Below are 24,274 nucleotides of genomic sequence, written 5' to 3'. Positions count from 1 at the left end.
GAAAATCCCCTAGCCGCCACACTCCGGCGCCTGTTTGGTTACACTGAGGGAGAATTCAGAATGTCCAAAGTACCTAACAGCACGTCTTTCAGGACTTGTGGAAGGAAACTGGAGCACCTAGAGGAAACCCACGCAGACACAGGGAGAACGTGTAGACTCCACACAGATAGTGACCCAAGCCGGGAATCAAATCTGGGACCCTGGCGCTGTGAAGCAACAGTGCTAACCACTGCTACTGAGCCGCCCTAATGGACTCCAATGCAATGTTCTCTTACTCCTGTGGTGAATTTCATGCTTTGGTGGTATACATGAAATGTGTTATCATTAATGTTTAAAGTGTTTTTTTTAAAGTTTGTATATATTTAGGCTGGAATTCTGAGTCTGTTCACGCCGGCGGAATTTCCCAGTCCCGCTGCAGTGAATGGAGTTTTGGCTGAGCGCCAAATTCTCCGTTCTCTCGGATTGGAGAATTCCAACTTTAGTTGTGTCTGATTTGACAAGCCTGAACCCAAATGATATTTGAAGACACAGTCCATGATTATCTAACAGTACCCATTTACAATTGAAAATTACCATGTCAACATTTGCTTTGCTGTGTTAACCGTCACAATATAGTTGTAACCTCTGAATATTAGGTAGCTCCGCGAAGCCAAATCCTGAAGCGCTTCTGTCCTGCAGCTATGGCACCAATTTTTCAAAAACGAAATGTAAACAACTGTCCAGGAACAACACCACAGGCAAACCACTGTATAACTTAAAGGTAGACCGAGGATGACAGCCTTGGCTCAGGGGTACCATTCGCACCTCGGAGTCAGAATTCAAGTTCTACTTCATAGATTTAATCTAGGTTGACACTTCAATGTAGTACTGACAGAGTGGTGCATTTTCAGAGACCATTCTTGCAAAAGATATTAAACTGAGGCCAACCTTCCCTCTTGGGTGAACATAAATGAGCCCAAATTCAGCTAAGGTAGTATAGCCACCTGAGTTGGCCAAGTCCCGATTTAAAATGGCGAACGGCAAAGGCTGAAGGGAAATTCAGCCAACACAGGCAGAAACCAGCAGGTGCAGGTTTCCTGTGTATTGAGCTCTGCAAAAGCCCAGACAGCATTGAAAACAGCGACCATCAGCATAATAATTTAGCAGCCATCTACATACTAATGAGCAATCCCTGGGAACAATAGCAACATTTGGGACAAACAAAACTAAGCCAGACTCTCCGGCGCCAGCAGGAGCCAACACAAAAGAGGTTAACGAACACCTCAAGACCGTCCATCGATCAGGGAACCGCTCCAGTATTGGAGAAATCGAATGAAGCGATTGGAATGAAGTCCAATCACCTAGAACCAAAAGGCGGGAAGCCCCTGGGGACTATAAAAGGCAAGCCCCCAAGTTCAAATCGTTCTCCTTGACCGGGTCACTCAGCAACACGAAGCAACCCCTGAAAGTGAACGGTCCAAGCTGCCACATCCCTGAAGTAAGTCTCAAGTCGACGCTCGCTACGAGATAGGCGCTCCTAGCTACCAGTCCATACCGGCTTTGAATCCCGCAGTTTCAGATTCCGAACAAAAGGCCATTTGTTCCCCTGACCTGGTGGGCCAGTCCGAAGTTAAGTATAGGCCTGTTAGTTGTAGAAGTAGCTTAGACGTAGAATTTGTGCATGAGTAGAGATTACTGTGTATAATAAATGTCCTTTGATTTGAATCTTACTAATTGGTGTGTTGAGTTATTGATCATTACTTGGACTTGAACCTCGTGGCGGTATCATAAAGATACCTGGCAACTCGAGAGCAAAGGTTATAAAACAGAGCCAATTGAACCAACCAAAAGTTAGCAACAGTAGACATAAGCGTGCTCCAACATGCGAGTGCATCATCAAGATTGGGGAGGTCAGAGGGGAAAATAGCTAACATTCTTGGTTCTTTGCTCAAACATTTCTGCAGGAAAATTAGCAATGTTTTCTCAGATGTGAGGTATCCAGGGTCGGATAGTCATGGAATACCCAGGCTTGCTCAGGACTAGATACGGTTTGAGTAAGGTGCCAGAGTGAAAGTCGCTTGTGAAACCATGCCCTGATAAGAGTCACCGATTTCAGGGAACAAAAGATAAATTAAGTAATGCATTCAATAATTGATATTGATGCTTACTTTTATAGCAGCAGACAAACAGAATTTTAAAATCTATATTTTAAAGATAATAATATTAGTGTCACAAGTAAGCTTACATTAAAAGTGCAATGAAGTTATTGTGAAAATCCCCTAGTCGCCACACTTCGGCGCCTGTTTGGGTGCACTGAGGGAGAATTCAGAATATCCAAATCACCTAACAAGCACGTGTTTCGGGACTTGTGGGAGGAAACTGGAGGACCCGGAGGAAACCCACACAGACACGGGGAGAACGTGCAGACTCCGCACAGACAGTGACCCAAGCATGGAATCGAACCTGGGACTCTGGCGCTGTGAAGCAACAGTGCTAACTCGAATGGCCCCCTTCTGTACTGTAAATTCTATGATAATCTATGATTAATCTAGGACAAAGGTTCAGCACAACATCGTGGGCCGAAGGGCCTGTTCTGTGCTGTATTTTTCTATGTTCTATGTAACCTCTGTGCTACCGTGCTGCCCATAGAAATAATTGCATTTACATAGTGCCTTTCATGATGACAGAACATCCCAAGGCACTTTTACGGCCAATTAAGTACTTTTAACGTGTAGTCACTGTTGTAATGTGTGAAATGCAACAGCCAATTTGCGCACACAAAGCTCCCACAAGCAGCAATGTGGTAATGACCTGAAGATCTATTTTGGTGATGTTGATTGAGAGATAAATATTGCTTAGGCTACCAGGGATGACTCCCCTAGACTCTTCTTTGAAATAGCACCATGGGATCTTTTAAGTCCACAAGAGAGGGATGACAGGGCCTCGGATTAACGTCTCATCCAAACATCAGCACCATTGACAGTGGTTCACTGGAGTGTCAGCCTTGAGTTTTGTGTTCAGGTTCTGGAGTGAGACCTACCTGCCTTCTAATTGTTCCTTGTTGTGTGTGGTCTATTCACTTAAGCCCACGGAATTTTATTGTTTTGCATGGCCACACAGATGCAGTGACTTAAAAGGGCCAATTTATAGTCAACTGGTACGGCAACATCCAGGGCGCTACACAGCTCAGACAAAACATGGAGTGGGACTTGAACCTAGTCTTCTGACTCAGAGGTGAGAGTGCGACCAACTGAGCCACGGCTGACACTAATTTTAAATAGTTAGGTTCAAATTGGAAGATTGTATCGCTAAAGTTCCAAATGGAAGATGGATAATGACTGCAGACTATGAATTAAGTAATGTCTTCAGATAGCAGTTAATATTGAAGGGTGATACTGTTGGTTTGAAATATAATACACAGTTTGATGGAAGTGAGTTGTAATTTCTAGCCCTGACCAGTCTCCTGTGGGCAGGGGAAAGAGAATTTCTGAGGAAGTCAGCAACATCTAGTGATTAACACATTGTTTAGCTAAAAAAATTAGCATTTTGATTGCCCAAATGTTCCAAAGATCTTCAAAGGGATTTTGGAGTAAGGTGAGTAAAGAACTCGAGAAATGGACTTCTGGGTGCGGCGATGACCAGCTGAGTCGCACGTTTCGGCAGCTCCCTGTGAAACGGACTTTTGGGCTCTTGATAGGAGCCCCAACGGCAATTTTGACGGCTAAAAACACTGTGCGGTAAACCAGAAGGGAATCCCCCCCTGGATACGGATGAAAAAAGGAGGAGAAAGTGGCCGGATTGCAGTGGATCCTTTAGAACAGCGGCAAGGAAGACAAGCAAAAACCAAGATGGCGTCGGAAGGTGGCAGTTTAACATGGGGCCCTGAACAACAAGAGTTCTTGAAATGCTGTGTGGAAGAGCTCAATAAGGAAATGAAGAAAGAGCTGTTGGCCCCGATACTACAGGCGATCGAAGGGCTAAAGGAGGAACAAAAGACCCAGGAGCGGGAGCTTCGGGTCGTGAAGGCAAAGGCAGCCGAGAATGAGGACGACATACAGGGCCTGGTGGTGAAGACGGAGACGCATGAGGCACATCAGAACGATGTGTGGAAAGGTTGGAGGCACTGGAGAACAACGCAAGGAGGAACAACCTGAGGATTCTTGGTCTTCCTGAAGGTGCGGAGGGAGCGGACGCCGGGGCATATGTGAGCACGATGCTGCACTCGTTAATGGGAGCGGAGGCCCCGGCGGGTCCGTTGGAGGTGGAGGGAGCATACAGAGTGATGGCGCGAGGACCGAGAGCAGGAGAAATTCCCAGAGCCATATTGGTGAGATTCCTCCGTTTTAAGGATAGAGAAATGGTCCTTAGATGGGCAAAGAAAACTCGGAGCAGTAAATGGGACAACGCGGTGATCCGCGTTTATCAAGACTGGAGTGCGGAGGTGGCGAGAAGGAGGGCGAGCTTTAATCGGGCCAAGGCGGTGCTTCATAAAAAGAAGATAAAATTTGGAATGCTGCAACTGGCAAGACTGTGGGTCACATATCGAGGGAGGCACCACTACTTTGAGACGGCGGATGAAGCGTGGACTTTTATTGTGGAAGAAAAACTGGAATGAGCGGGTTATTAAAAAGAACGTTTGAACAAAGTGGTGGGGCGAATGTGGGGGGCGAAGAGGGGGGTTAAAAAAGGGGGGAAAGAGGAATTTTATGTACTAATCCTGCGATGTGGTAACTTTTCTCTCTTCCACAGGTGGTGATGGGGGGAGGAGGGGAGGTGGAGGAGATGGGGCGTTGGCCATTGGGGGCGGGGCCAAGGGAGAAGCGCGGGCTTGGTTCCCGCGCTATGATAATCATGGCGGGAGTAGAGAAGCAGGAAAGAGGGGGCGTCGCACGGTGCAAGCCGAAGTCACGGGGGGAAGCCGAGGTCGGCCAGAGTTTGCTGACTTCTGGGAGCAACATGGGGGGAGTAATTACGCTAGCGGGGGATCTAGCGGGGGGGGTGGGAGGGGGGAATTACTGGGTTGCTGCTGCTGGGGAGAGGGGGGAGCTGGTATGGGAGGGGAAGGGCGGGGTGGCACCGCCTGGGGGAGATACAGCTGCGTGGGAACCGGGTGAGGAGCTGGAAAAAGGGGATGGCTAATCGACAAAGGGGGGGGGGGGGGTAGGAAGCCCCCCAACCCGGCTGATCACGTGGAACGTGAGAGGGCTGAACGGGCCGATAAAGAGGGCACGGGTACTCGCACACCTTAAGAAACTTAAGGCAGATGTGGTTATGTTACAGGAAACGCACCTGAAACTGATAGACCAGGTTAGGCTACGCAAAGGATGGGTGGGGCAGGTGTTCCATTCGGGGCTAGATGCGAAAAACAGGGGGGTGGCTATATTAGTGGGGAAGCGGGTAATGTTCGAGGCAAAGACTATAGTGGCGGATAACGGGGGCAGATACGTGATGGTGAGTGGCAAACTACAGGGGGAGACGGTGGTTTTGGTAAACGTATATGCCCCGAACTGGGATGATGCCAATTTTATGAGGCGGATGCTAGGACGCATTCCGGACCTAGAGATGGGAAAGCTGATAATGGGGGGAGATTTTAATACGGTGTTGGAACCAGGGCTGGATAGGTCGAAGTCCAGGACTGGAAGGAGGCCGGCAGCAGCCAAGGTACTTAAAGATTTTATGGAGCAGATGGGAGGTGTAGACCCGTGGAGATTTAGCAGACCTAGGAGTAAGGAGTTCTCGTTTTTCTCCTATGTCCATAAAGTCTACTCGCGAATAGACTTTTTTGTGCTGGGAAGGGCGTTGATCCCGAAGGTGAGGGGAACGGAGTATACGGCTATAGCCATTTCGGATCACGCTCCACACTGGGTGGACTTGGAGATAGGGGAGGAAACAGGAGGGCGCCCATCCTGGAGAATGGGCATGGGACTAATGGCAGATGAGGGGGTGTGTCTAAGGGTGAGGGGGTGCATTGAAAAGTACTTGGAACTCAATGATAATGGGGAGGTCCAGGTGGGAGTGGTCTGGGAGGCGCTGAAGGCGGTGGTTAGAGGGGAGCTGATATCAATAAGGGCACATAAAGGGAAGCAGGAGAGTAAGGAACGGGAGCGGTTGCTGCAAGAACCTTTGAGGGTGGACAGACAATATGCGGAAGCACCGGAGGAGGGACTGTACAGGGGAAGGCAAAGGCTACATGTAGAATTTGACTTGCTGACTACGGGCACTGCAGAGGCACAATGGAGGAAGGCACAGGGTGTACAGTACGAATATGGGGAGAAGGCGAGCAGGTTGCTGGCACACCAATTGAGGAAAAGGGGAGCAGCAAGGGAAATAGGGGGAGTGAGGGATGAGGCAGGAGAGATGGAGCGGGGAGCGGAGCGAGTGAATGGAGTGTTCAAGACATTTTATAAAAAATTATATGAAGCTCAACCCCCGGATGGGAGGGAGAGAATGATGGGCTTCTTGGATCGGCTGGAATTTCCCAAGATGGAAGAGCAGGAAAGGGTGGGACTGGGAGCACAGATCGAGGTAGAAGAAGTGGTGAAAGGAATTAGGAGCATGCAGGCGGGAAAGGCCCCGGGACCGGATGGATTCCCAGTCGAATTCTATAGAAAATATGTGGACTTGCTCGCCCCGGTATTGACGAGGACCTTTAATGAGGCAAAGGAAAGGGGACAACTGCCCCCGACTATGTCTGAAGCAACGATATCGCTTCTCTTAAAGAAGGAAAAGGACCCGCTACAATGCGGGTCCTATAGACCTATTTCCCTCCTAAATGTAGATGCCAAGATCCTGGCCAAGGTAATGGCAATGAGAATAGAGGAATGTGTCCCGGGGGTGGTCCACGAGGACCAAACTGGGTTTGTGAAGGAGAGACAGCTGAACACGAATATACGGAGGCTGTTAGGGGTAATGATAATGGCCCCACCAGAAGGGGAAACGGAGATAGTAGTGGCGATGGATGCCGAGAAAGCATTTGATAGAGTGGAGTGGGATTATTTGTGGGAGGTGTTGAGGAGATTTGGTTTTGGAGAGGGGTATGTTAGATGGGTGCAGCTGTTGTATAGGGCCCCGATGGCGAGCGTGGTCACGAATGGACGGGGATCTGCATATTTTCGGCTCCATAGAGGGACAAGGCAGGGATGCCCTCTGTCCCCATTATTGTTTGCACTGGCGATTGAGCCCCTGGCGATAGCGTTGAGGGGTTCCAAGAAGTGGAGGCGAGTACTTAGAGGAGGAGAAGAACACCGGGTATCTTTGTATGCGGACGATTTGCTACTATACGTGGCAGACCCGGCGGAGGGGATGCCAGAAATAATGCGGATACTTGGGGAGTTTGGGGATTTTTCAGGGTATAAATTGAACATGGGGAAAAGTGAGTTGTTTGTGGTGCATCCAGGGGAGCAGAGTAGAGAAATAGAGGACCTACCGTTGAGAAAGGTAACAAGGGACTTTTGTTACCTGGGGATCCAGATAGCCAAGAATTGGGGCACATTGCATAGGTTAAATTTAACGCGGTTGGTGGAACAAATGGAGGAGGATTTCAAGAGATGGGATATGGTATCCCTGTCACTGGCAGGGAGGGTGCAGGCGGTTAAGATGGTGGTCCTCCCGAGATTCCTCTTTGTGTTTCAGTGCCTCCCGGTGGTGATCACGAAGGCTTTTTTTAAAAGGATTGAAAAGAGCATCATGGGTTTTGTGTGGGCCGGGAAGACCCCGAGAGTGAGGAAGGGATTCTTACAGCGTAGCAGGGATAGGGGGGGGGGGGCTGGCACTACCGAGCCTAAGTGAGTATTATTGGGCCGCTAATATTTCAATGGTGAGTAAGTGGATGGGAGAGGAGGAGGGAGCGGCGTGGAAGAGATTAGAGAGGGCGTCCTGTAGGGGGACTAGCCTACAGGCTATGGTGACAGCCCCATTGCCGTTCTCACCGAGGAACTACACCACAAGCCCGGTGGTGGTGGCTACACTGAAGATTTGGGGACAGTGGAGACGGCATAGGGGAAAGACTGGAGCCTTGGGGGGGTCCCCGATAAGAAACAACCATAGGTTTGCCCCGGGGGGAATGGATGGGGGATATGGAATGTGGCAAAGAGCAGGAATAACGCAACTGAAAGATCTGTTTGTGGATGGGAAGTTCGCGAGTCTGGGAGCGCTGACCGAGAAATATGGGTTGCCCCAAGGGAATGCATTCAGGTATATGCAACTGAGGGCTTTTGCGAGGCAACAGGTGAGGGAATTCCCGCAGATCTCGACACAAGAGGTGCAGGACAGAGTGATCTCAAAGACATGGGTGGGGGATGGTAAGGTGTCAGATATATATAGGGAAATGAGGGACGAGGGGGAGACTATGGTAGATGAACTAAAAGGGAAATGGGAAGAAGAGCTGGGGGAGGAGATCGAGGAGGGGCTGTGGGCAGATGCCCTAAGCAGGGTAAACTCGTCGTCCTCGTGTGCCAGGCTAAGCCTGATTCAGTTTAAGGTATTACACAGGGCGCATATGACTGGAGCACGGCTCAGTAAATTTTTTGGGGTGGAGGATAGGTGTGCGAGGTGCTCGAGAAGCCCAGCGAATCATACCCATATGTTTTGGTCATGCCCGGCACTACAGGGGTTTTGGATGGGGGTGACAAAGGTGCTTTCAAAAGTAGTGGGGGTCCGGGTCGAACCAAGCTGGGGGTTGGCTATATTTGGGGTTGCACAAGAGCCGAGAGTGCAGGAGGTGAGAGAGGCCGATGTTTTGGCCTTTGCGTCCCTAGTAGCCCGGCGCAGGATATTGTTAATGTGGAAAGAAGCCAAGCCCCCGGGGGTGGAGACCTGGATAAATGACATGGCAGGGTTTATAAAGCTAGAGCGGATTAAGTTCGTCCTAAGGGGGTCGGCTCAAGGGTTCACCAGGCGGTGGCAACCGTTCGTTGAATACCTCGCAGAAAGATAGATGGAATGGAAAAAAGAAGGCAGCAGCAGCAGCCCAGGATCGGGGGGGGGGAGAACCAGAAGGACTCTCAGGGTTGTTAATATATACTGTATAATATGTATAGGTTGTTGCGACAGATAATTATATATTGGACTGTTAAATTATATTTTTGGAGAGTGTTACTTGTGATAAGGCAGTTGCCAATTAGGGTTAGTTTTCATTTTTGTTATTTATTATTTATTCATTTTTTGTTTATAAAATAGGTTATTGTTATTTGTGTTGTTATAATATTGTGTAAAGGATGCACAATGTACTGTGTTGGTTGACCAAAAATTTTCAATAAAATATTTATAAAAAAAAAAGATCTCGAGAAATAATTTCATGTAATGTACCAGGAGCATCTACACTCAAAACAAATTGTTATGAAACTGCGAAACAATTGTCCAGAAAGCATATATCTTAGTTTACTTGTTCTAGTGCACTGTACAGGATGCATACTGCGAGTTACGGATTTAACAGAGGGACAGATTACCCAGCCATTGACAACCCCCCCCCGACCTAAAAATCCACATTTTTCATGGGGGTCCCCTATTTGTGGGAATCATTTATCCCAACCGGGGAAACTGGATGCCATGTTTGGTGGGGTGGAAAAGTAAGGAGCTGGAGAGGGTAAAGGACTTATTTTTAGAGGGATTGTTTGCTGACTGGGAAGAGCTGAAGGAGAAAGCAGGCCTTGGGGGAGCTGCATTTGTTTAGGTATTTTCTGCTGCACGACTGGGTCGGCAAGCTTTCTTGGCATTCCCGGTAGTGCCGACATCCACTTTGTTGGAAAGGATTCTCTCCTGTGCAGGATCGGAAAACGGCAGTACGTTCAGGATATATGGTCGGAGCAGGGGAGGAAGAGCAGGTTTCGGTGGAGGAGGTGAAGGCTAGATGGGAGGAAGAGCTAGGTCCCATTTTGGAGGGAGAGGTGTGGGGTGAGTCTCTCCGCAGGGTGAATGCTACGTCATCCTGCAAGAGGTTGTTTGATACAACTCAATGTGGTGTTCAGGACGCATCTCACCAATGCCAGGATGAGTTGTATTTAGAGGAGGTTGAAGATAAGTGTGTGCAGTGCTTGAGAGGGCCTGCGAATCATATGCACATGTTCTGGTCCTGCCCTAAGTTGGTGGGTTACTGGGGCCTTTGTTTAACACCATGGGCGGGATTCTCCGACTCCCCGCTGGGTCGGAGAATCACCGGGGGAGGCGTGAATCCCGCCCATTGACGGCTGCCGAATTCTCCGGTGCCGGGGATTTGGCGGGGGCAGGAATGGTCGGCGGCCGCTGGCAGTGGCACCTCCGGCGATTCTCCAGCCCGCGATGGGCTGAGTGGCCCCCAGTTTTCGGCCGGTCTCGCCGGCGTAAATTAGAGTAGGTACTTACCGGCGGGACCTGGCGGCCTCCAGGGTCCTCGGGGGGATCTTGACCCGGGCAGTGCCCAACACGGTGGCCTGGACTGCGATCAGGGCCCACCGATCCGCGGGCGGGCCTGTGCCGTGAGGGCACTCTATTCCTTCGCATCGGCTGCTGTGGTCCTCCGCGATGGCCGACGCGGAGACGATCCCCCCCTGCTCATGCACTGGGATGATGCCAGCACTCGTTGGCGCTCCCGCGCATGCGCCAACTCACGCCGACCGCGGAGGCCCTTCGGCGCCGGTTGGCGTAGCGCCAAGCCCCTTCGCCGGCGGCCGGCGCGGCACAAACCACTCTGGGGCCGGCCTAGCCCTGAATGTGCGGAGGAATCCGCACTTTTGGGGCGGCCCAACGCCGGAGTGGTTCACGCCACTCCTCGGCGCCGGGACCCCCCGCCGGGTAGGGGAGAATCCCGTCCCATATCAGCAATTTTAGATGTGGAGCAGTTGCGATATTTGGGGTTTTGTCCCAGCTGGAATTGAGGACTGGTGTGATGGTTGATGCTCTAGCTTATGCCTCGCTGTTGGCTCGACGGCAGATTCTGCTGAGTTGGAGGCAGGCGACACCGCCCAGTGCCGCAGCGTGGCTGAGAGTATTGATGGTATCTTTCTACCTCGAGAAGGTTAAGTTCACAGTGAGGGGAGTGAATGGCGGGTTCTACCCTAGATGGCATCCATTTATATTACATTTCAAGGGTCTGGTCACTGTTAACTGTTAGGGGGTGGGGGTTAATACATTTGTTTGCTGTGGTTGTTGATACATGTTTTACTGTTTGTTGCTTATGTGTAAAATGTTAGGCGGAACGGTGATGCAGTGGTCAGCGTTGCTGCCAACGGCGCTGTGGGCACGGGTTCGATCCCGGCCTTGGGTCACTGTCCGTGTGGAGTTTGTACATTCTCCCCATGTCTGCGTGGGTTTCACCCCCACAACCCATGTGCAGGTTCAGGTTAGGTGGATTGGCCAAGCTAAAATGTTCCTTAATTGGAAAAGAATAATTGGGTACTCTAAAGTTACACAAAAAAAATGTAGAAAATGTTAAAAGTCTAATAAAAATATTTTCAAAATAAATAAATAAATATTTTATTCTGCTTGGTATCTAGTTTTTGACAGCCAAAATGATATAATACAAGTGAAGGAAATTTGTGATCAAACTGCACTGCACTCTGTTCAGACTCAAGGTTGAATGCTGCATGCAGATGCAATGGTTAGCACTGGGCTCGATTCCATCCCCGGGTCACTGTCTGTGTGGAGTTTGCACATTCTCCCCATGTCTACGTTTCACCCCCACAACCCAAATATGTGCAGGATTGGCCACACTAAATTGCCCCTTAATTGGAAAAAATAATTGGATACTCTAAATTTATTTTTAAAAAGAATACTGCATGCAGTTCAGGTTGCTGAGATACAATGAAGACATTCAAGCACTCGAGGCAGCCGCATAAGTCAAGGTTTGCGTTATGAGGAAACATTGGATAAGCCTACTTTTATTTTCAAAAACAAAATATGGGCTATCCAGATGGAACGTTCTGAGGTCATGAACTGCTGTACATGAAAAAGTTATTTGTGTGAAACAGGATATATTGTGGCATTATTTGATAGTATGTACTTTTACAAACAGTCATTAACTGGCATACTTTTCTAGTTGGCATGCAGACAAGCAGTTCATTCATGATCCAGTAGATAATGAACAATGTCATCTCTGTGTTAACTATACTTACCACATTGTTATTTTAAAATCTAACGGAAGTACCTGCATATGGGTTATCTCCACCAAAGAAGTCCCTGAAGATTTTGTTGGCATTTCCATGAAAAGTATATCCAGATGTCCAAGCGCCAGTATCACCAAATTCAATGGGAATGCCACCCTTCAATCCCTCCTCTCCAAATTTGTCATATGTTGCTTTCTTTCTTACTGAAATAAATAAAATTGAGAACGTCTCACACATCAATTTATCTGAATGTCTAAACTTCACTAAAATGTTAAACTGCTCAATCCTAACAAAATTACAATAAAGTTATTTGGAAGACCCAATAAGATACTCCATATGATAGATTGGGAAAGAGATATTTATTTAGTAGGATTTGTCATAGGTGCTGGTGTTTCCACAAATGTACTATACAAATGTATTGTCACTGATAAAATGTTTGTAGCTAACAAGGTTATCATTTGCCAAAGACATTTCGGTATCAAGCAGGGTACTTCAGAATTTTATGTTTTTGAAGATTGTCGGCACGATTTAACTAAATGGAAACAAAGTCCCATAGCGAGCACGTTTAGCCGTGTATTTCCCAGCATTCGCTGCGCCGAGAAACACTACGCTATCGACCGCTCTCTGGGACTCCTCAGTGCAGTGAGAGATCGGGACATCATTTTTAAATCTCTGGGGCCCCTGACACAACCCCCTGACCGAAAAAGATGTGCAGGGTAGGTAGATTGGCCATGCTAAAAAAAGAAATTGCCCCTTAATTGGAAAAAAATAATAAGGTACTCTACATTTTTTTTTTTTAAAAAGGTTCACTATTTCTATCTCCCTCAAATTTAATGGGGCACTGCTATTGTTGTGAGAGGCTGAATGAGTGAGATTTTGCTGAACAAAGGTAAAGGAATGAGTTCGGCCGAAACAGGAGTTCAATGCTGAGAAATTTGGCCTGAACCTGTAGAACAAAGCAGATAAATGTCTCCATAATATCTGTGTCCTCAGAGGATTTAAGTAGAGTGTTAAGAGTATATTAATGAGAGATAATCAAGTTGTAAGATGCCAGAAGGAGAAGGTAATTAATGGAGTTTAACATGAACTGGATTTCAGTATCTTTATTGTCACAATAGGCTTACATTAACACTGCAATGAAGTTACTGTGAAAAGCCCATCGTCGCCTGTTCGGGTACACTGAAGGAGAATTCAGAATGCCCAGTTCACCTAACAGCACGTCTTTCGGGACTTGTGGGAGGAAACCAGAGCACCCGGAGGAAACCCACGCAGACACAGGGAGAACGTGCAGACTCCGCACCGACAGTGACCCAAACTGGGAATCGAACCTGGGACCCTAGCGCTGTGAAGCAACAGAGCTAACCACTGTGCCACCATGCCTTCAAGCATGATATAGTATTTTGAATTTGTTGGTCCTTTGAATCTACCTATTTGCCCAGATTCATCAGTCAGCAGTGAAGGAATAATGCTTGCCTTTCACAACACTGACACTGCCCCACAAGGTTTTGTGGCTTTGGAGTGTAAACTTGCTCTCATCAGGATTTTAATAATCCAAGTATTGGGAGATATTATTGAAATCAATATTCAGATTTCACAAACAAGGGCATTACTAAACTACAATAGTTTATATTTTCATTTAAAACCAAATCATTCCAACATCTGAATACATCAAGGCCAATCAAGGTATAACATTAATTTTTCCAGCTCCTAATTAAAAAGATTGAAATACTCACAATCACTTAGAACATCATAAGCTTCTGCAATTTGTAGGAACTTTTCCTCTGCACATGGATCCTCACTTTTGTCTGGATGGTACTTCAGGGCCAATTTACGGTACCTACAATGGCAGATATACATCCTCAGTATAATGCAATAAGATTCTTCTCCCTTTCCATTTATTTCCCTGATGGTTTAATGAAGAAACGCACGGCCCATTCTCATACATGCCACCCTGCAGCACTTACAAAGGTTTCCAAAAATCTGGCACAATTTCAAAAAATTCAACAGCACAAATTACTATTGAAACATATTCCCAGGTAATAAAAACAGAAAATGTTAGAAATATTCAGCATCTGTGGAGAGAGAGAGGGAGAGACGTTAACATTTGAGGTCAATGATCCTTCATCTGAAAATAAAGACTTGCAACTAAGGCCACTGCTTCAAGACGACTAAATATGTTTAATTACATTTTATGAAATTTGATCTCTGAACGTTTATTGGTGTTTTGTCATCATGGTTCAGTTTGATTTCTATTAAAGGTAAAGCCCAGTGGCCTGACCAATGACATATAAAAAGTAATATGGGCACCGATTATGTGGCAATCACCAGTTTGTTCTGGGGGAGCTGGATGGGCGGGGTTTTGGGGTAGCAGCGGCGGAGATCAAGCGGTTTGGGGATTTGTTTATCGACGGTGGCTTTCAGTGTTTGGAAGAGTTGGAGGAGGAGTTTGCGTTGCCTGGTTGGAATGGGTTCCGCTACTTGCAGGTGAGGGACTTTGTGCGGAGGCAGGTATCGACTTTCCCGGACCTGCCGCCCCAGGGGATACAAGATAAGGTAGTGTCGAAAATGGGAGTGGGGAGGGGAAGGTATCAGAGATTTATAAGGAGCTGATAGACTGGGAGGAGCCCCGATAGGGGAGGTGAAGCGGAAGTGGGAGTAAGAGTTGGAGTCTGGGTTATTGGAGGATGCCCTGAGGCGAGTCAATGCGTCCTCGTCTTGTGCCAGGCTTAGCCTGATATAATTTAAGGTGGTCCACAGGGCGCAGATGACTGTGGCCCGGATGAGCAGGTTCTTTGAAAGGGTGAAGGATAGGTGTGGGCGGTGTGCAGGAGGGCCTGCAAATCATGTCCATATGTTTTGGGCATGTCCGAAGCTTAGGGGATTTTGGCAGGGGTTTGCTGACGTCAGATGTACTGAAGGCAAGGGTGGTTCCGAGTTCAGAGGTGGAGTGTTTGGCCTGTCATTTTTGGTTTCTAATGCAGAAACCAACAGTAGATTGAAAAATACTGGAAAATGTACCAGAAAACTGTTAAGAATCAAAATTACCTGACAACCCTGTTGCCAGACCCCTCTAACATTCAGTTTTTCACTTCTAATGTTCGCATTCCCATTCAGAAATGCCTAAATCAAGCGCAACTTCAATCACTCGTCTGTGTACTTGTGTTTTTTCCCAGATAATTAATCTAATAAACGTTGGGTACAGTCACAGCTTAAGCCATAAGACCATAAAACATAGGAGCAGAATTAGGCCACTCGGCCCATCGAGTCTGCTCCGCCAATCAACCATGACTAATATTTTTCTCATCGCCTTCTCCCCATAACCCCTGATCCCCTTATTAATCAAGAACCTATCTTATCTCTGACTTTTTAAAAAATATTTTTTATTCTCCTCCTTTTTCACATTTTCTCCCAAATTTACACCCACCAACAATAAACAATAATCAGTAACAAATATGTCAATCCCCATATCAATAACAACAATCCCATCCTCCCACCAAACCCCAAACATTATCCCGCATGTTTACATAAACAAATGACAAAAAGGAATCAGGAATCACCCATAGTCACCCTTAATACACACAGCCTCCAAATGTGGGGTGGGGGGGGGTCGATGTTAATAATGGATAGGGGCGGGTCAGGCTCATAGGGCAGGGCCCGGTGGTATGATGATGGTGGATAAGAAGGATGGGGGGGGGGTGAGAGACCCCCAGTTAGGATAGTCACGTGAGGGGGTTAGGAGGTCCAGTCAAGGGTGCTTGCGCATCTTAAAAGTTTGAAAGCCGATGTAACAATGCTGCAGGAGACTCACTTGAGGGTGAAAGACCAGGTGAGACTTAAAAAGGGCTGGATTAGTCAGGTGTTTCACTCTGGACTTGACGGAAGGGCTCGATGGGTAGCTTTAATGGTCAGCAAAAGAGTACGCTTCTAGGTGGAGAAGGGAGGTAGATATGGGATTGTGACAGGGGCGCTGGAGGGGAGGTTAGTGGCGCAGTTAAGTGTATACGGCCCCAATTGGGATGATGTGGGATTCGCAAAGAAGGTGTTTGGGGCCATCCCCGACTTGGACACACACGATCTGATAGTGTGTGGGGGGGGGTATATATTTGCGGATCGACTTTTTCGTGGTGGGGAAGGCTTTGCTGGCTGGGGTTAAGGGGTCGGAATACTCGGCAATTGCAGTGTCAGATCATGCTCCACATTGGGTGGATATGGTGCTGGAGAAGGGGTAGCGCAGAGGCCGGGGTGGAAATTAGATGTGGGACTTTTGGGGGACCAAGTATTCTGTGACAAAATTGAAACGGTAATTAAGGAATATGTAGGTTTCAACTGTACGGGTGAGGCGTCGAAGGCGGTCGTCTGGGAGGCTCTAAAGGCGGTGGTGAGGGGGGAGGTGATTGTGTTCCAGGCCTGGGTGGACAAAGAGGAGAGGTTGGAGCGGCAGAGGGTAATAGATGAGATGTTGGAGGTAGATAGGAGTTATGCAGAGGATGGGGACCCAGCAAAGCTGGAAAAGAGGAAGGAACTACAGGCGAGCTTTGACTTACTATCTACCAGGAAGGCAGTGCGCCAACTGAGACGAGCAAGGGGTGCAGTTTACGAACATGTTAGCAGGTCAGCTCCGGAGGGAAGCAGCGGCAAGGGAAATTGTGCAGGTGAGGGGTAGGGCAGGGAAGTTGGTGGTGGCTCCGGATCTGATTAACAAGGTTTTTGAGAAATTGTATGAGAGGTTGTACAGGTCAGAGCCACCTGGGGAGACCGTGAGATGCAGGAATTTCTAGATGGGTTGGAGTACCCAAGGTTAGGGGAGGGGGACAGGGCTACATTAGAAGGAGCGATAGTGGAGCAGGAGATAAAGGATGCGATTGGGAGGATGCAGTCGGGGAAGGGCCAGATGGGTTTCCGGTGGAATATTATAAAAAATTCAACGATAAGCTGGCACCACTGATGGTGCGGATGTTTGAAGAGGCGATAGGGAAGGGGGTGTTGCCACAAACTTTGGGGCATGCATCGATTTCCCTGTTGCTAAAAAAAGATAAGGATCCGACGGAGTGTGGGTCGTATAGGCCCATGTCACTTCTGAATGTGGATGCAAAAGTATTGGCGAAGGTACTGGCGGGTAGGCTGGAGGAGTGCCCCCCAAAGATGATAGGTGAAGATCAGACGGGGTTCCTGAAAGGGAGGCAGCTCTTTTCAAACATTAGAAGGGTATTGAACGTCGTTATGGCACCGGCAGAGGGGAAGGAAACAGAGGTGGTTGTGGCATTGGACGCTGAGAAGGCGTTCGACCGGGTAGAATGGGGGTACTTGATGGCAGTTCTGGAGCGGTTTGGGATTGGACCAAGATTTGTGAATTGGGTAAAGCTATTATATAAGGAGCCGAGGGCGAGTGTCCGCACAAACAACATCAGCTCGAGATACTTTTCTCTCCACCATGGGACTAAGCAGGGATGTCCTATGTCCCCCCTGCTGTTTGCACTCGCGATTGAGCCATTGGCCATCCCATTAAGAAGTTTGGGGGTATGGAAAGGAATAGTGCGGGGGGGAATAGAGCATAGGGTGTCCTTGTATGCCGATGACTTGCTGTTATACGTGTCGGAACGGAGTGTGTCGATAGGGGGAATATTGGAGCTGCTTCGAGTGTTTGGGTCTTTCTTGGGATACAAACTAAATCTCGACAAGAGTGAATATTTTGTGGTGTCTCGGCCAGGGGTGGGGGCAGGGGTGGGGGGGCTGCCATGCCGTAGGGCAGGGACTCACTTTAAGTACCTGGGGGTGCAGGTTGCCCGGGAGTGGGGGGGGGGGCTCCGCAGGTACAACATTTCTAGTTTGGTGGGGAGAGTGAAAGCTGATCTGGCAAGGTGGACAGTCTCCCTCTGTCACTAGCGGGTCGGGTACAGGCGGTTAAAATGAACGTTCTGCCGCGATTTCTGTTTATTTTTCAATGCCTGCCGATTTTCCTGCCAAAGGCTTTTTTCAGTAAGATTGAGGGAAGGATTACATCGTTCATATGGGGAGGGAAGGTGGCCAGAGTTAGAAAGGTGCTACTAACAGAGGGGAAGGCATGCAGGGGTTTGGGTCTTCCGAACCTGATGCATTACTACTGGGCGGCGAATGTGGAGAAGGTGCAGAGCTGGGTCAGAAGGGTTGATTCCCAGTGGGTCAGAATGGAAGAGAGTTTGTGAATGTGGTCGGGATTGAAAGCATCAGCTCCCGATAGCCCCGGGGAAGTACTCAGGGATTCCTGTAATAATAGCTTCATTGAGAATTTGGAGGCAGTTTCACCAACACTTCGGGTTGGGGGCAGGGTCAAGAGATATGCCGATTCGGGGGAACAACAGATTTGAGCCAGGGAGGTGGGATGGAAATTTTCGGAAATGGGAGGAAATGGGGATTAAGACACTGAAAGATTTGTTTCTTAGGGGTCGGTTTGCAGGATTGAAGGAGCTGAAAGCGAAGTATGGGCTGGAACAGGGGGAAATGTTTAGATAAATGCAGGTTCGAGATTTCGCCAGAAAGGAGATACAGAACTTCCCGGAGGAACCGGCCTCCACATTGCTGGAGGAGGTGCTGACGACAGGGAGACAGGAGAAGGGGGTAGTGTCAGCGGTTTACGGAGCTATTTTGGAAGAGGAGAAGATACCACTGGAAGGGATCAAAGCAAAGTGGGAGGAAGAGTTGGGAGAGGATATGGAGGAGGGGTTCTGGTGTAAGGTGCTCCGGAGAGTGAATGCCTCCACCTCATGCGCGAGGTTGGGGCTGATACAGCTGAAGGTGGTATACAGAGCACACCTCACGAGGGCGAGGATGAGCCGATTCTTTGAAGGAGTAGAAGATGTGTGTGAACGTTGCGGGGGGGGGGGGGGGGGCGCTAATCACGTTCATATGTTTTGGTCCTGTCCAAAGCTAGAGGATTACTGGAAGGAGGTTTTTAGGGTAATTTCTAAAGTGGTGCACGTGAAACTGGACCCGGGCCCCCGCGTGGCCATATTCGGGGTGTCGGACCAGCCAGGGTTGGAAGCAGGTGCAGATGTTGTAGCCTTCGCCTCATTGATCGCCCGAAAGCGGATCCTGCTGGGATGGAGGGCAGCCTCTCCACCCTGTGCCCTGGTGTGGCGGGGGGACTTGTTGGAATTCTTGACTCTTGAGAAGGTTAAGTTTGAACTGAGGGGGAGGATGGAGGGGTTCTACAATTCATGGGCATTATTCATCATGCACTTTCAAGAACTGGATAATATCGAACATTAGTTGGGGGGTGGGGGGGGTTGAGTGGAGGGGGGCGTCACAGAGTGCACATCACAATAATCTGCAATATTTTAGGGGGTTGGCAAAGGGTAGCCCTCACCTCTTTTTTTTTTAAACCGCATCTTATTCAAACTCGTATCAAAGTAGTTGCAGCAAATAAACACCCCGGGAAACATTCTTCCCAACAATCAACTATACAGTTTGTACAGATTTTCCTCCTTTTTCACCCGCCCCCCACCCCCTGCGCCGAACAGCTCCTCAAACACAGTCACAAACATACCCCACCTTTTCTCAAACTCCCCTGCTGAGCGCCTTTACTTTATCTTCTCTAACCGCAGGAAGTCATACAGGTCACCCAACCACGCTGCTACCCCCGGTGGCGAAGCCGACCGCCACTCCAGCAAAATTCATCACCGTGCAGTCAGAGAGGCGAAGGCCATGACATCGGTCTTTCTCTCCATGAGCTCCGGCTTCTCTGAAACCCCAAATATCGCCACCAAAGGGTCCGGGTCCACCTCCTCCTCCACCGTCCTGGCTAAGACCGTGAACACTCCTGCCCAGAATCTTCCCAATTTTTCACAACCCCAAAACAGGTGCGCATGATTCGCTGTCCCCCGCCCACAACTCTCACACTCATCTGCTACCCCCTGAAAGAACCCACTCATTCCCGCCCGAGTCATATGCACCCTGTGCACCACCTTAAACTGAATCAGGCTCATCCTTGCTAATCTCACTCTCCAGTACCTCAATATAAGCAGCTCTGCCTCCAGTTGAGTTCAGTACTGTAGGATGACTTGTGGCACAGTGGGTAGTGTCCCTGCCCCTGAGCCAGAAGCTCTGGGTTTGTGTCCCATCCCAGGATTTAATGGTCAAGGAACGTGTGATCATAATGTGGTCAAACAGGTTGCGTGCTACAACCTGCAAATCGTTCCAAACATGCCAATGGCTGCCAGTAAGAGCGGGAGAGACTCCTGGTCAGCCACGTTTGATGTGGAGTGGCATCCCTTAAGAGATAAGCCCCCGGTGACAGACAAGTGAACTAGCTATGGAAACAGACAAAAGTCTGTCTTAGTGCACCACTAGGCGTGGGGCGAGAATTGAAATAAGTACTGTGGGCAGTTCTGGGAGATACACCTTAGGAAGGACAAATTGACCTTGGTGGGAGTGCAGCGTAGTTTTCCTAAAATTATACCTGGATTTTAAGGGATAAGCTATGAGGAGAGATTACAAAAATTCCATGGGATTTAGAAGGTGAATTCATATAATTATACAATAGTTACAGCACAGAAGGAGGCAATTCAGCCCATCATACCTGTCAGCTCTCTGCAAAGGAAAATCAATTGTCCAATCTCCTTTGTCTTTAGTCCGGCATTCTTTTCTCCTCAGGTTCTTAGCCAATTCCCTTTTTAAAGTCAGGCAGTGCATTCCAGATCCTACCAAAAGTTGCATAACAATGTTTTTCCCCATGTAGCTGGTGATTCTTATGCCGTTCCACTTAAATTTGGTTCTTCACCACCTGTCAATCTGTCAATGGGAACAGATTCCACTTTGTCTAGACCCTTCATGATTTTGAACACTTCTCTCAAATCTCCTGTCAAGCCTTTTCTTCTCCATGGAAAACAGTCCCAGCTTCTCAAGCCAACCACATAATTATTCCCTCATTCCTGGAAACGTTTTTGTATATCTTTTCTGCATCCTCTCTAAAGCCTTCACATTCTTCCTAAAGTCTTACAACATCAGATTAAAATCCAACAGGTTTGTTTCGAATCACTATCTTTTGGAGCACAGCTCCTTCCTCAGGTGAAAGCTGTGCTCCGAAAGCTAGTGATTCGAAACAAACCTGTTGGACTTTAACCTGGTGTTGTAAGACTTCTTACTGTGCTCACCCCAGTCCATCGCCGGCATCTCCATATCAATCTTCCTAAAGTGTAATGTCCAGAATTGGGGGCAAAACATCACTTGAGGGTGAACTAGTGTTTAACAAAGGTTCACCATCATTTCCTTGTATTCATACTTTATTCAAGTATTTTTAATCCAAATATTCTACTTTTTACATTTTACAACAATAACAAACCCACCCAAGGCAAAGGCTAAAACATTTAACCCGCACCAGTCTACAACTCTGGCCGGTCCGAATATGGCTTCCAGGGGACCGGGTTCCACATCGACATGTAAAACCCCCGAAATGGTGCTGCAAACCACCCTCCAAAACCTTCCCAGCTTCAGACAGGTGCAAAACATATGTAACATGGTTCGCAGGGCCCCTCCCTCATCGTTCACCGTTGTCCCCCACCCCCTCAAACAGCAGGCTCATCCTTCATTTTGTAAGGTATGCTCTGTTATCACCTTCAGTTGCATCAACCCCAGCCTCGCACACAAAGTGGAGGCATTCACCCTTCGCAGCACCTCACAACACAATCCCTCCTCTAGCACCACCCCCAGCTCTTCTTCCCACTTAGCCCTAACCCTCTCCATGGACCCCTTATCCTCCTCCAAAATCCTCCCATAGATAGCCGAGATGACCCCCCCCCCCCCCAACTCCCCCACCTCCAACAACAAAGAGGGGGGGCACTATCGGGAAGGTCGAGAAGACCTTCCTCACAAAGTCCAGCACCTGCATGTACCGGAAACTCTCCCCCAAGCCAATCCAAACTTCTCATTCAGCTTCTCCAGACTCTCAAACTGCCCTCTCAAAAGCAAATCCTTCATCTCCATAATCCACTTCTCCTCCCATCCCCGCAACCATCCTTCCCAGCTCAAATCCATGATTTCCCCTGATTGGCAGCCCCCCAACCTTGCTCCCTACCTAAAAGGCTGCCGAAACTGCCTCCAAATCTTCAGTATGGCCATCACCACCAGACTCACCGAATACTTCGCTGGAGCCATCGGGAAAGGTGCTATTGCTAGCGCCCGCAACCCAACCCCCCTACATGAGCCCGCCTCCATCCTTACCCACAAAGACCCAGCTTCCTATTCCATCCCTGAACCTTCTCTGCATTCACCACCCAATAATAGTACATCAGATTTGAAAGGTCCAACACCCCACCGACTGCCGTACCCTCTGCAGTATCACCTTCCTTATCCTGGCCACCATCCCCACCAATACAAACGAAGACATCAGCCTATCCACCGCCTTAAAAAAAATCTTAGGCAAAAAGACCGGCAGGCACTGAAACAGGAACCAAAATCGTGGTAAAATCTTCAGCTTCACTGCCTGTACCGCCATCACCATTGCCCAGGCCCCGCTCATCCGGCCGGACCCACCCCATCCTTTTGATACCATCACCCGCACCCCTCCCAGAATCCTTCAATCCATTTCCTCTTGCAAACACTTTGCCCAGTATCGGTCCCCTCCCCCCACCATTCACAAATCTCAGGTCCATTGAAACCTGCTCGACCAGGCTCCAACGACTGCAGCCCCATCACCCACCACACTCCCGTTCACCAGTCAACCTTGTTTGCTAGCATGGTGACCCCTGCTAGAGCGCCCCCTTCTCCCCACCACACCCTCAGCAACCCTGCCCCTCATGCCCAAAAGCCCTCCAACCCCCCCCTTTCCCACCAACTCCAACCCCCCCCCTTTCCCACCAACTCCAACCCCCCCCCTCCCCCCCCAGTCACACCACCAAAGTGGGGAGACTATGTCCTCTAAACAAAGCAAAAACACATCCATGAGAAGAAACAAGAACACATGTGAACCGCCCCCCCCCCCCCCCCCCCCACGTTGGAAAAAAACCAATCCAGGAAAAAAACTCAAAAGAAAAACATTCCCAGTCCACACCATCAAAGTCAAGATCCCAACTCTCATCTCAGTCCCAGTTCTTCAGCCTTAACAAACGCCTCCGCCATCTCAAAATAAAAGTCCTTCGAGTTGTGAGTCACTCTCAGGTTAGGTGGATTACCCATTCTAAATTGTCCTTAGTGTCCAAAAAGGTTAGGTTGGGTTACGGGGATAGGGTCGAGGCGTGGGGCTCAAGTGGGGTGCTCTTTCCAAGGGCCGGTGCAGACACAATGGGCTGAATGGTCTCCTTCTGCAATGTACATGCTATGATTATTAATATGGGAAGTCCTGCAATCTCATATTTCATTTTAACCACTTTCTCAACCTTTCCTACCACATCTGATCAACGATTTTAAGATAGTATGATAGATATAATGAAACTATTTCCACTGGTGGGGTGTCTAGATCTGGGGGCATAGTGTAAAACCAGAACTTAAAGTAGTGAGATTAGGAAACACTACTACACATAAAGAACCTTTGAGAGAACTTTGGAACTCTGTCCTATGAAGATGAACCCATGTGAGACCATGTATAAAATGTATATCTGGGATTGTTAGATTTTTGATTACCAGGGGTATTAAAGGATATGGGGCAAAGCAACAACATAGCTTCCAGTCAACACTGACCAAATGCAACAGGAGATCCAAATAGTTCAATATTGAAAGGGGATAGAATTTTAATTTTTTTTAAAGTTGTAAGAAAGGGGAATGCAGCAGGGTGCAAATTGCTTGGCAGACTGGGTTATATTTGGAAGCTGGGCAGGCAAATTAGCCCGACTGTGTTGAATTGGAGGAGCAGGTTTCAGGGAAGGATCACTCACGCTTTCTTGATATCCGCATCTGTTGCGTTCCTAATGATGCCCAGGAGGGTGTAGTAATCCTGACCCATCTTCTGCTCAGCAGCTTCACGCTATATCAGACTGAAAGGAGGCCAGCTCTCCTCACTGCCCCACTGCGGACCTCCGTTGCTGCGGCAACCGCCGGACCCGCAAGATGGCGGCGGAGGCGCCTGTGATCGCCATGGTTACCGGCGCGTGGTCTTCTGGGAATGGGAGTCCTTGGGGAGGATTATTCTGCGCAGTTTGGTTGGGTTTATCCAAAAAAAAAACACAGCTATCCGTGTTTTTCAAATTACTTCATAAATTTTATATTTATTTTTTAAACACGTTTCGCAAAACGAAAATGTCAGTGTGTTT

General features: G+C 48.4%; 1 protein-coding gene across 2 annotated transcripts in view; it reads right to left on the bottom strand.

Moving 5' to 3' along the window:
• Nucleotides 1–24,066, bottom strand: part of dnajb13 (DnaJ heat shock protein family (Hsp40) member B13) — a 169,000-nt gene extending 144,934 nt beyond the window's left edge. For both annotated transcript variants that reach the window (XM_072477139.1, XM_072477140.1), the window contains exons 1-3: nt 23,900–24,066; nt 13,790–13,893; nt 12,098–12,259 (exon numbers count right to left, since the gene is read on the bottom strand). In XM_072477139.1, coding sequence (XP_072333240.1) covers nt 12,098–12,259; nt 13,790–13,893; nt 23,900–23,967 — 334 coding nt within the window. In that variant the 5' untranslated portion in view covers nt 23,968–24,066. The remainder of the gene's footprint in view (nt 1–12,097; nt 12,260–13,789; nt 13,894–23,899) is intronic.
• Between the last annotated feature and the right edge of the window lie 208 nt (nt 24,067–24,274).

This window comes from Scyliorhinus torazame, chromosome 15, assembly GCF_047496885.1.
Source record: "Scyliorhinus torazame isolate Kashiwa2021f chromosome 15, sScyTor2.1, whole genome shotgun sequence".
In the NCBI taxonomy this organism is placed as follows: Eukaryota; Metazoa; Chordata; class Chondrichthyes; order Carcharhiniformes; family Scyliorhinidae; genus Scyliorhinus; species Scyliorhinus torazame.
Note: the sequence above shows the minus strand (reverse complement) of the source record. Positions and strands in the feature narration are given on the sequence as shown.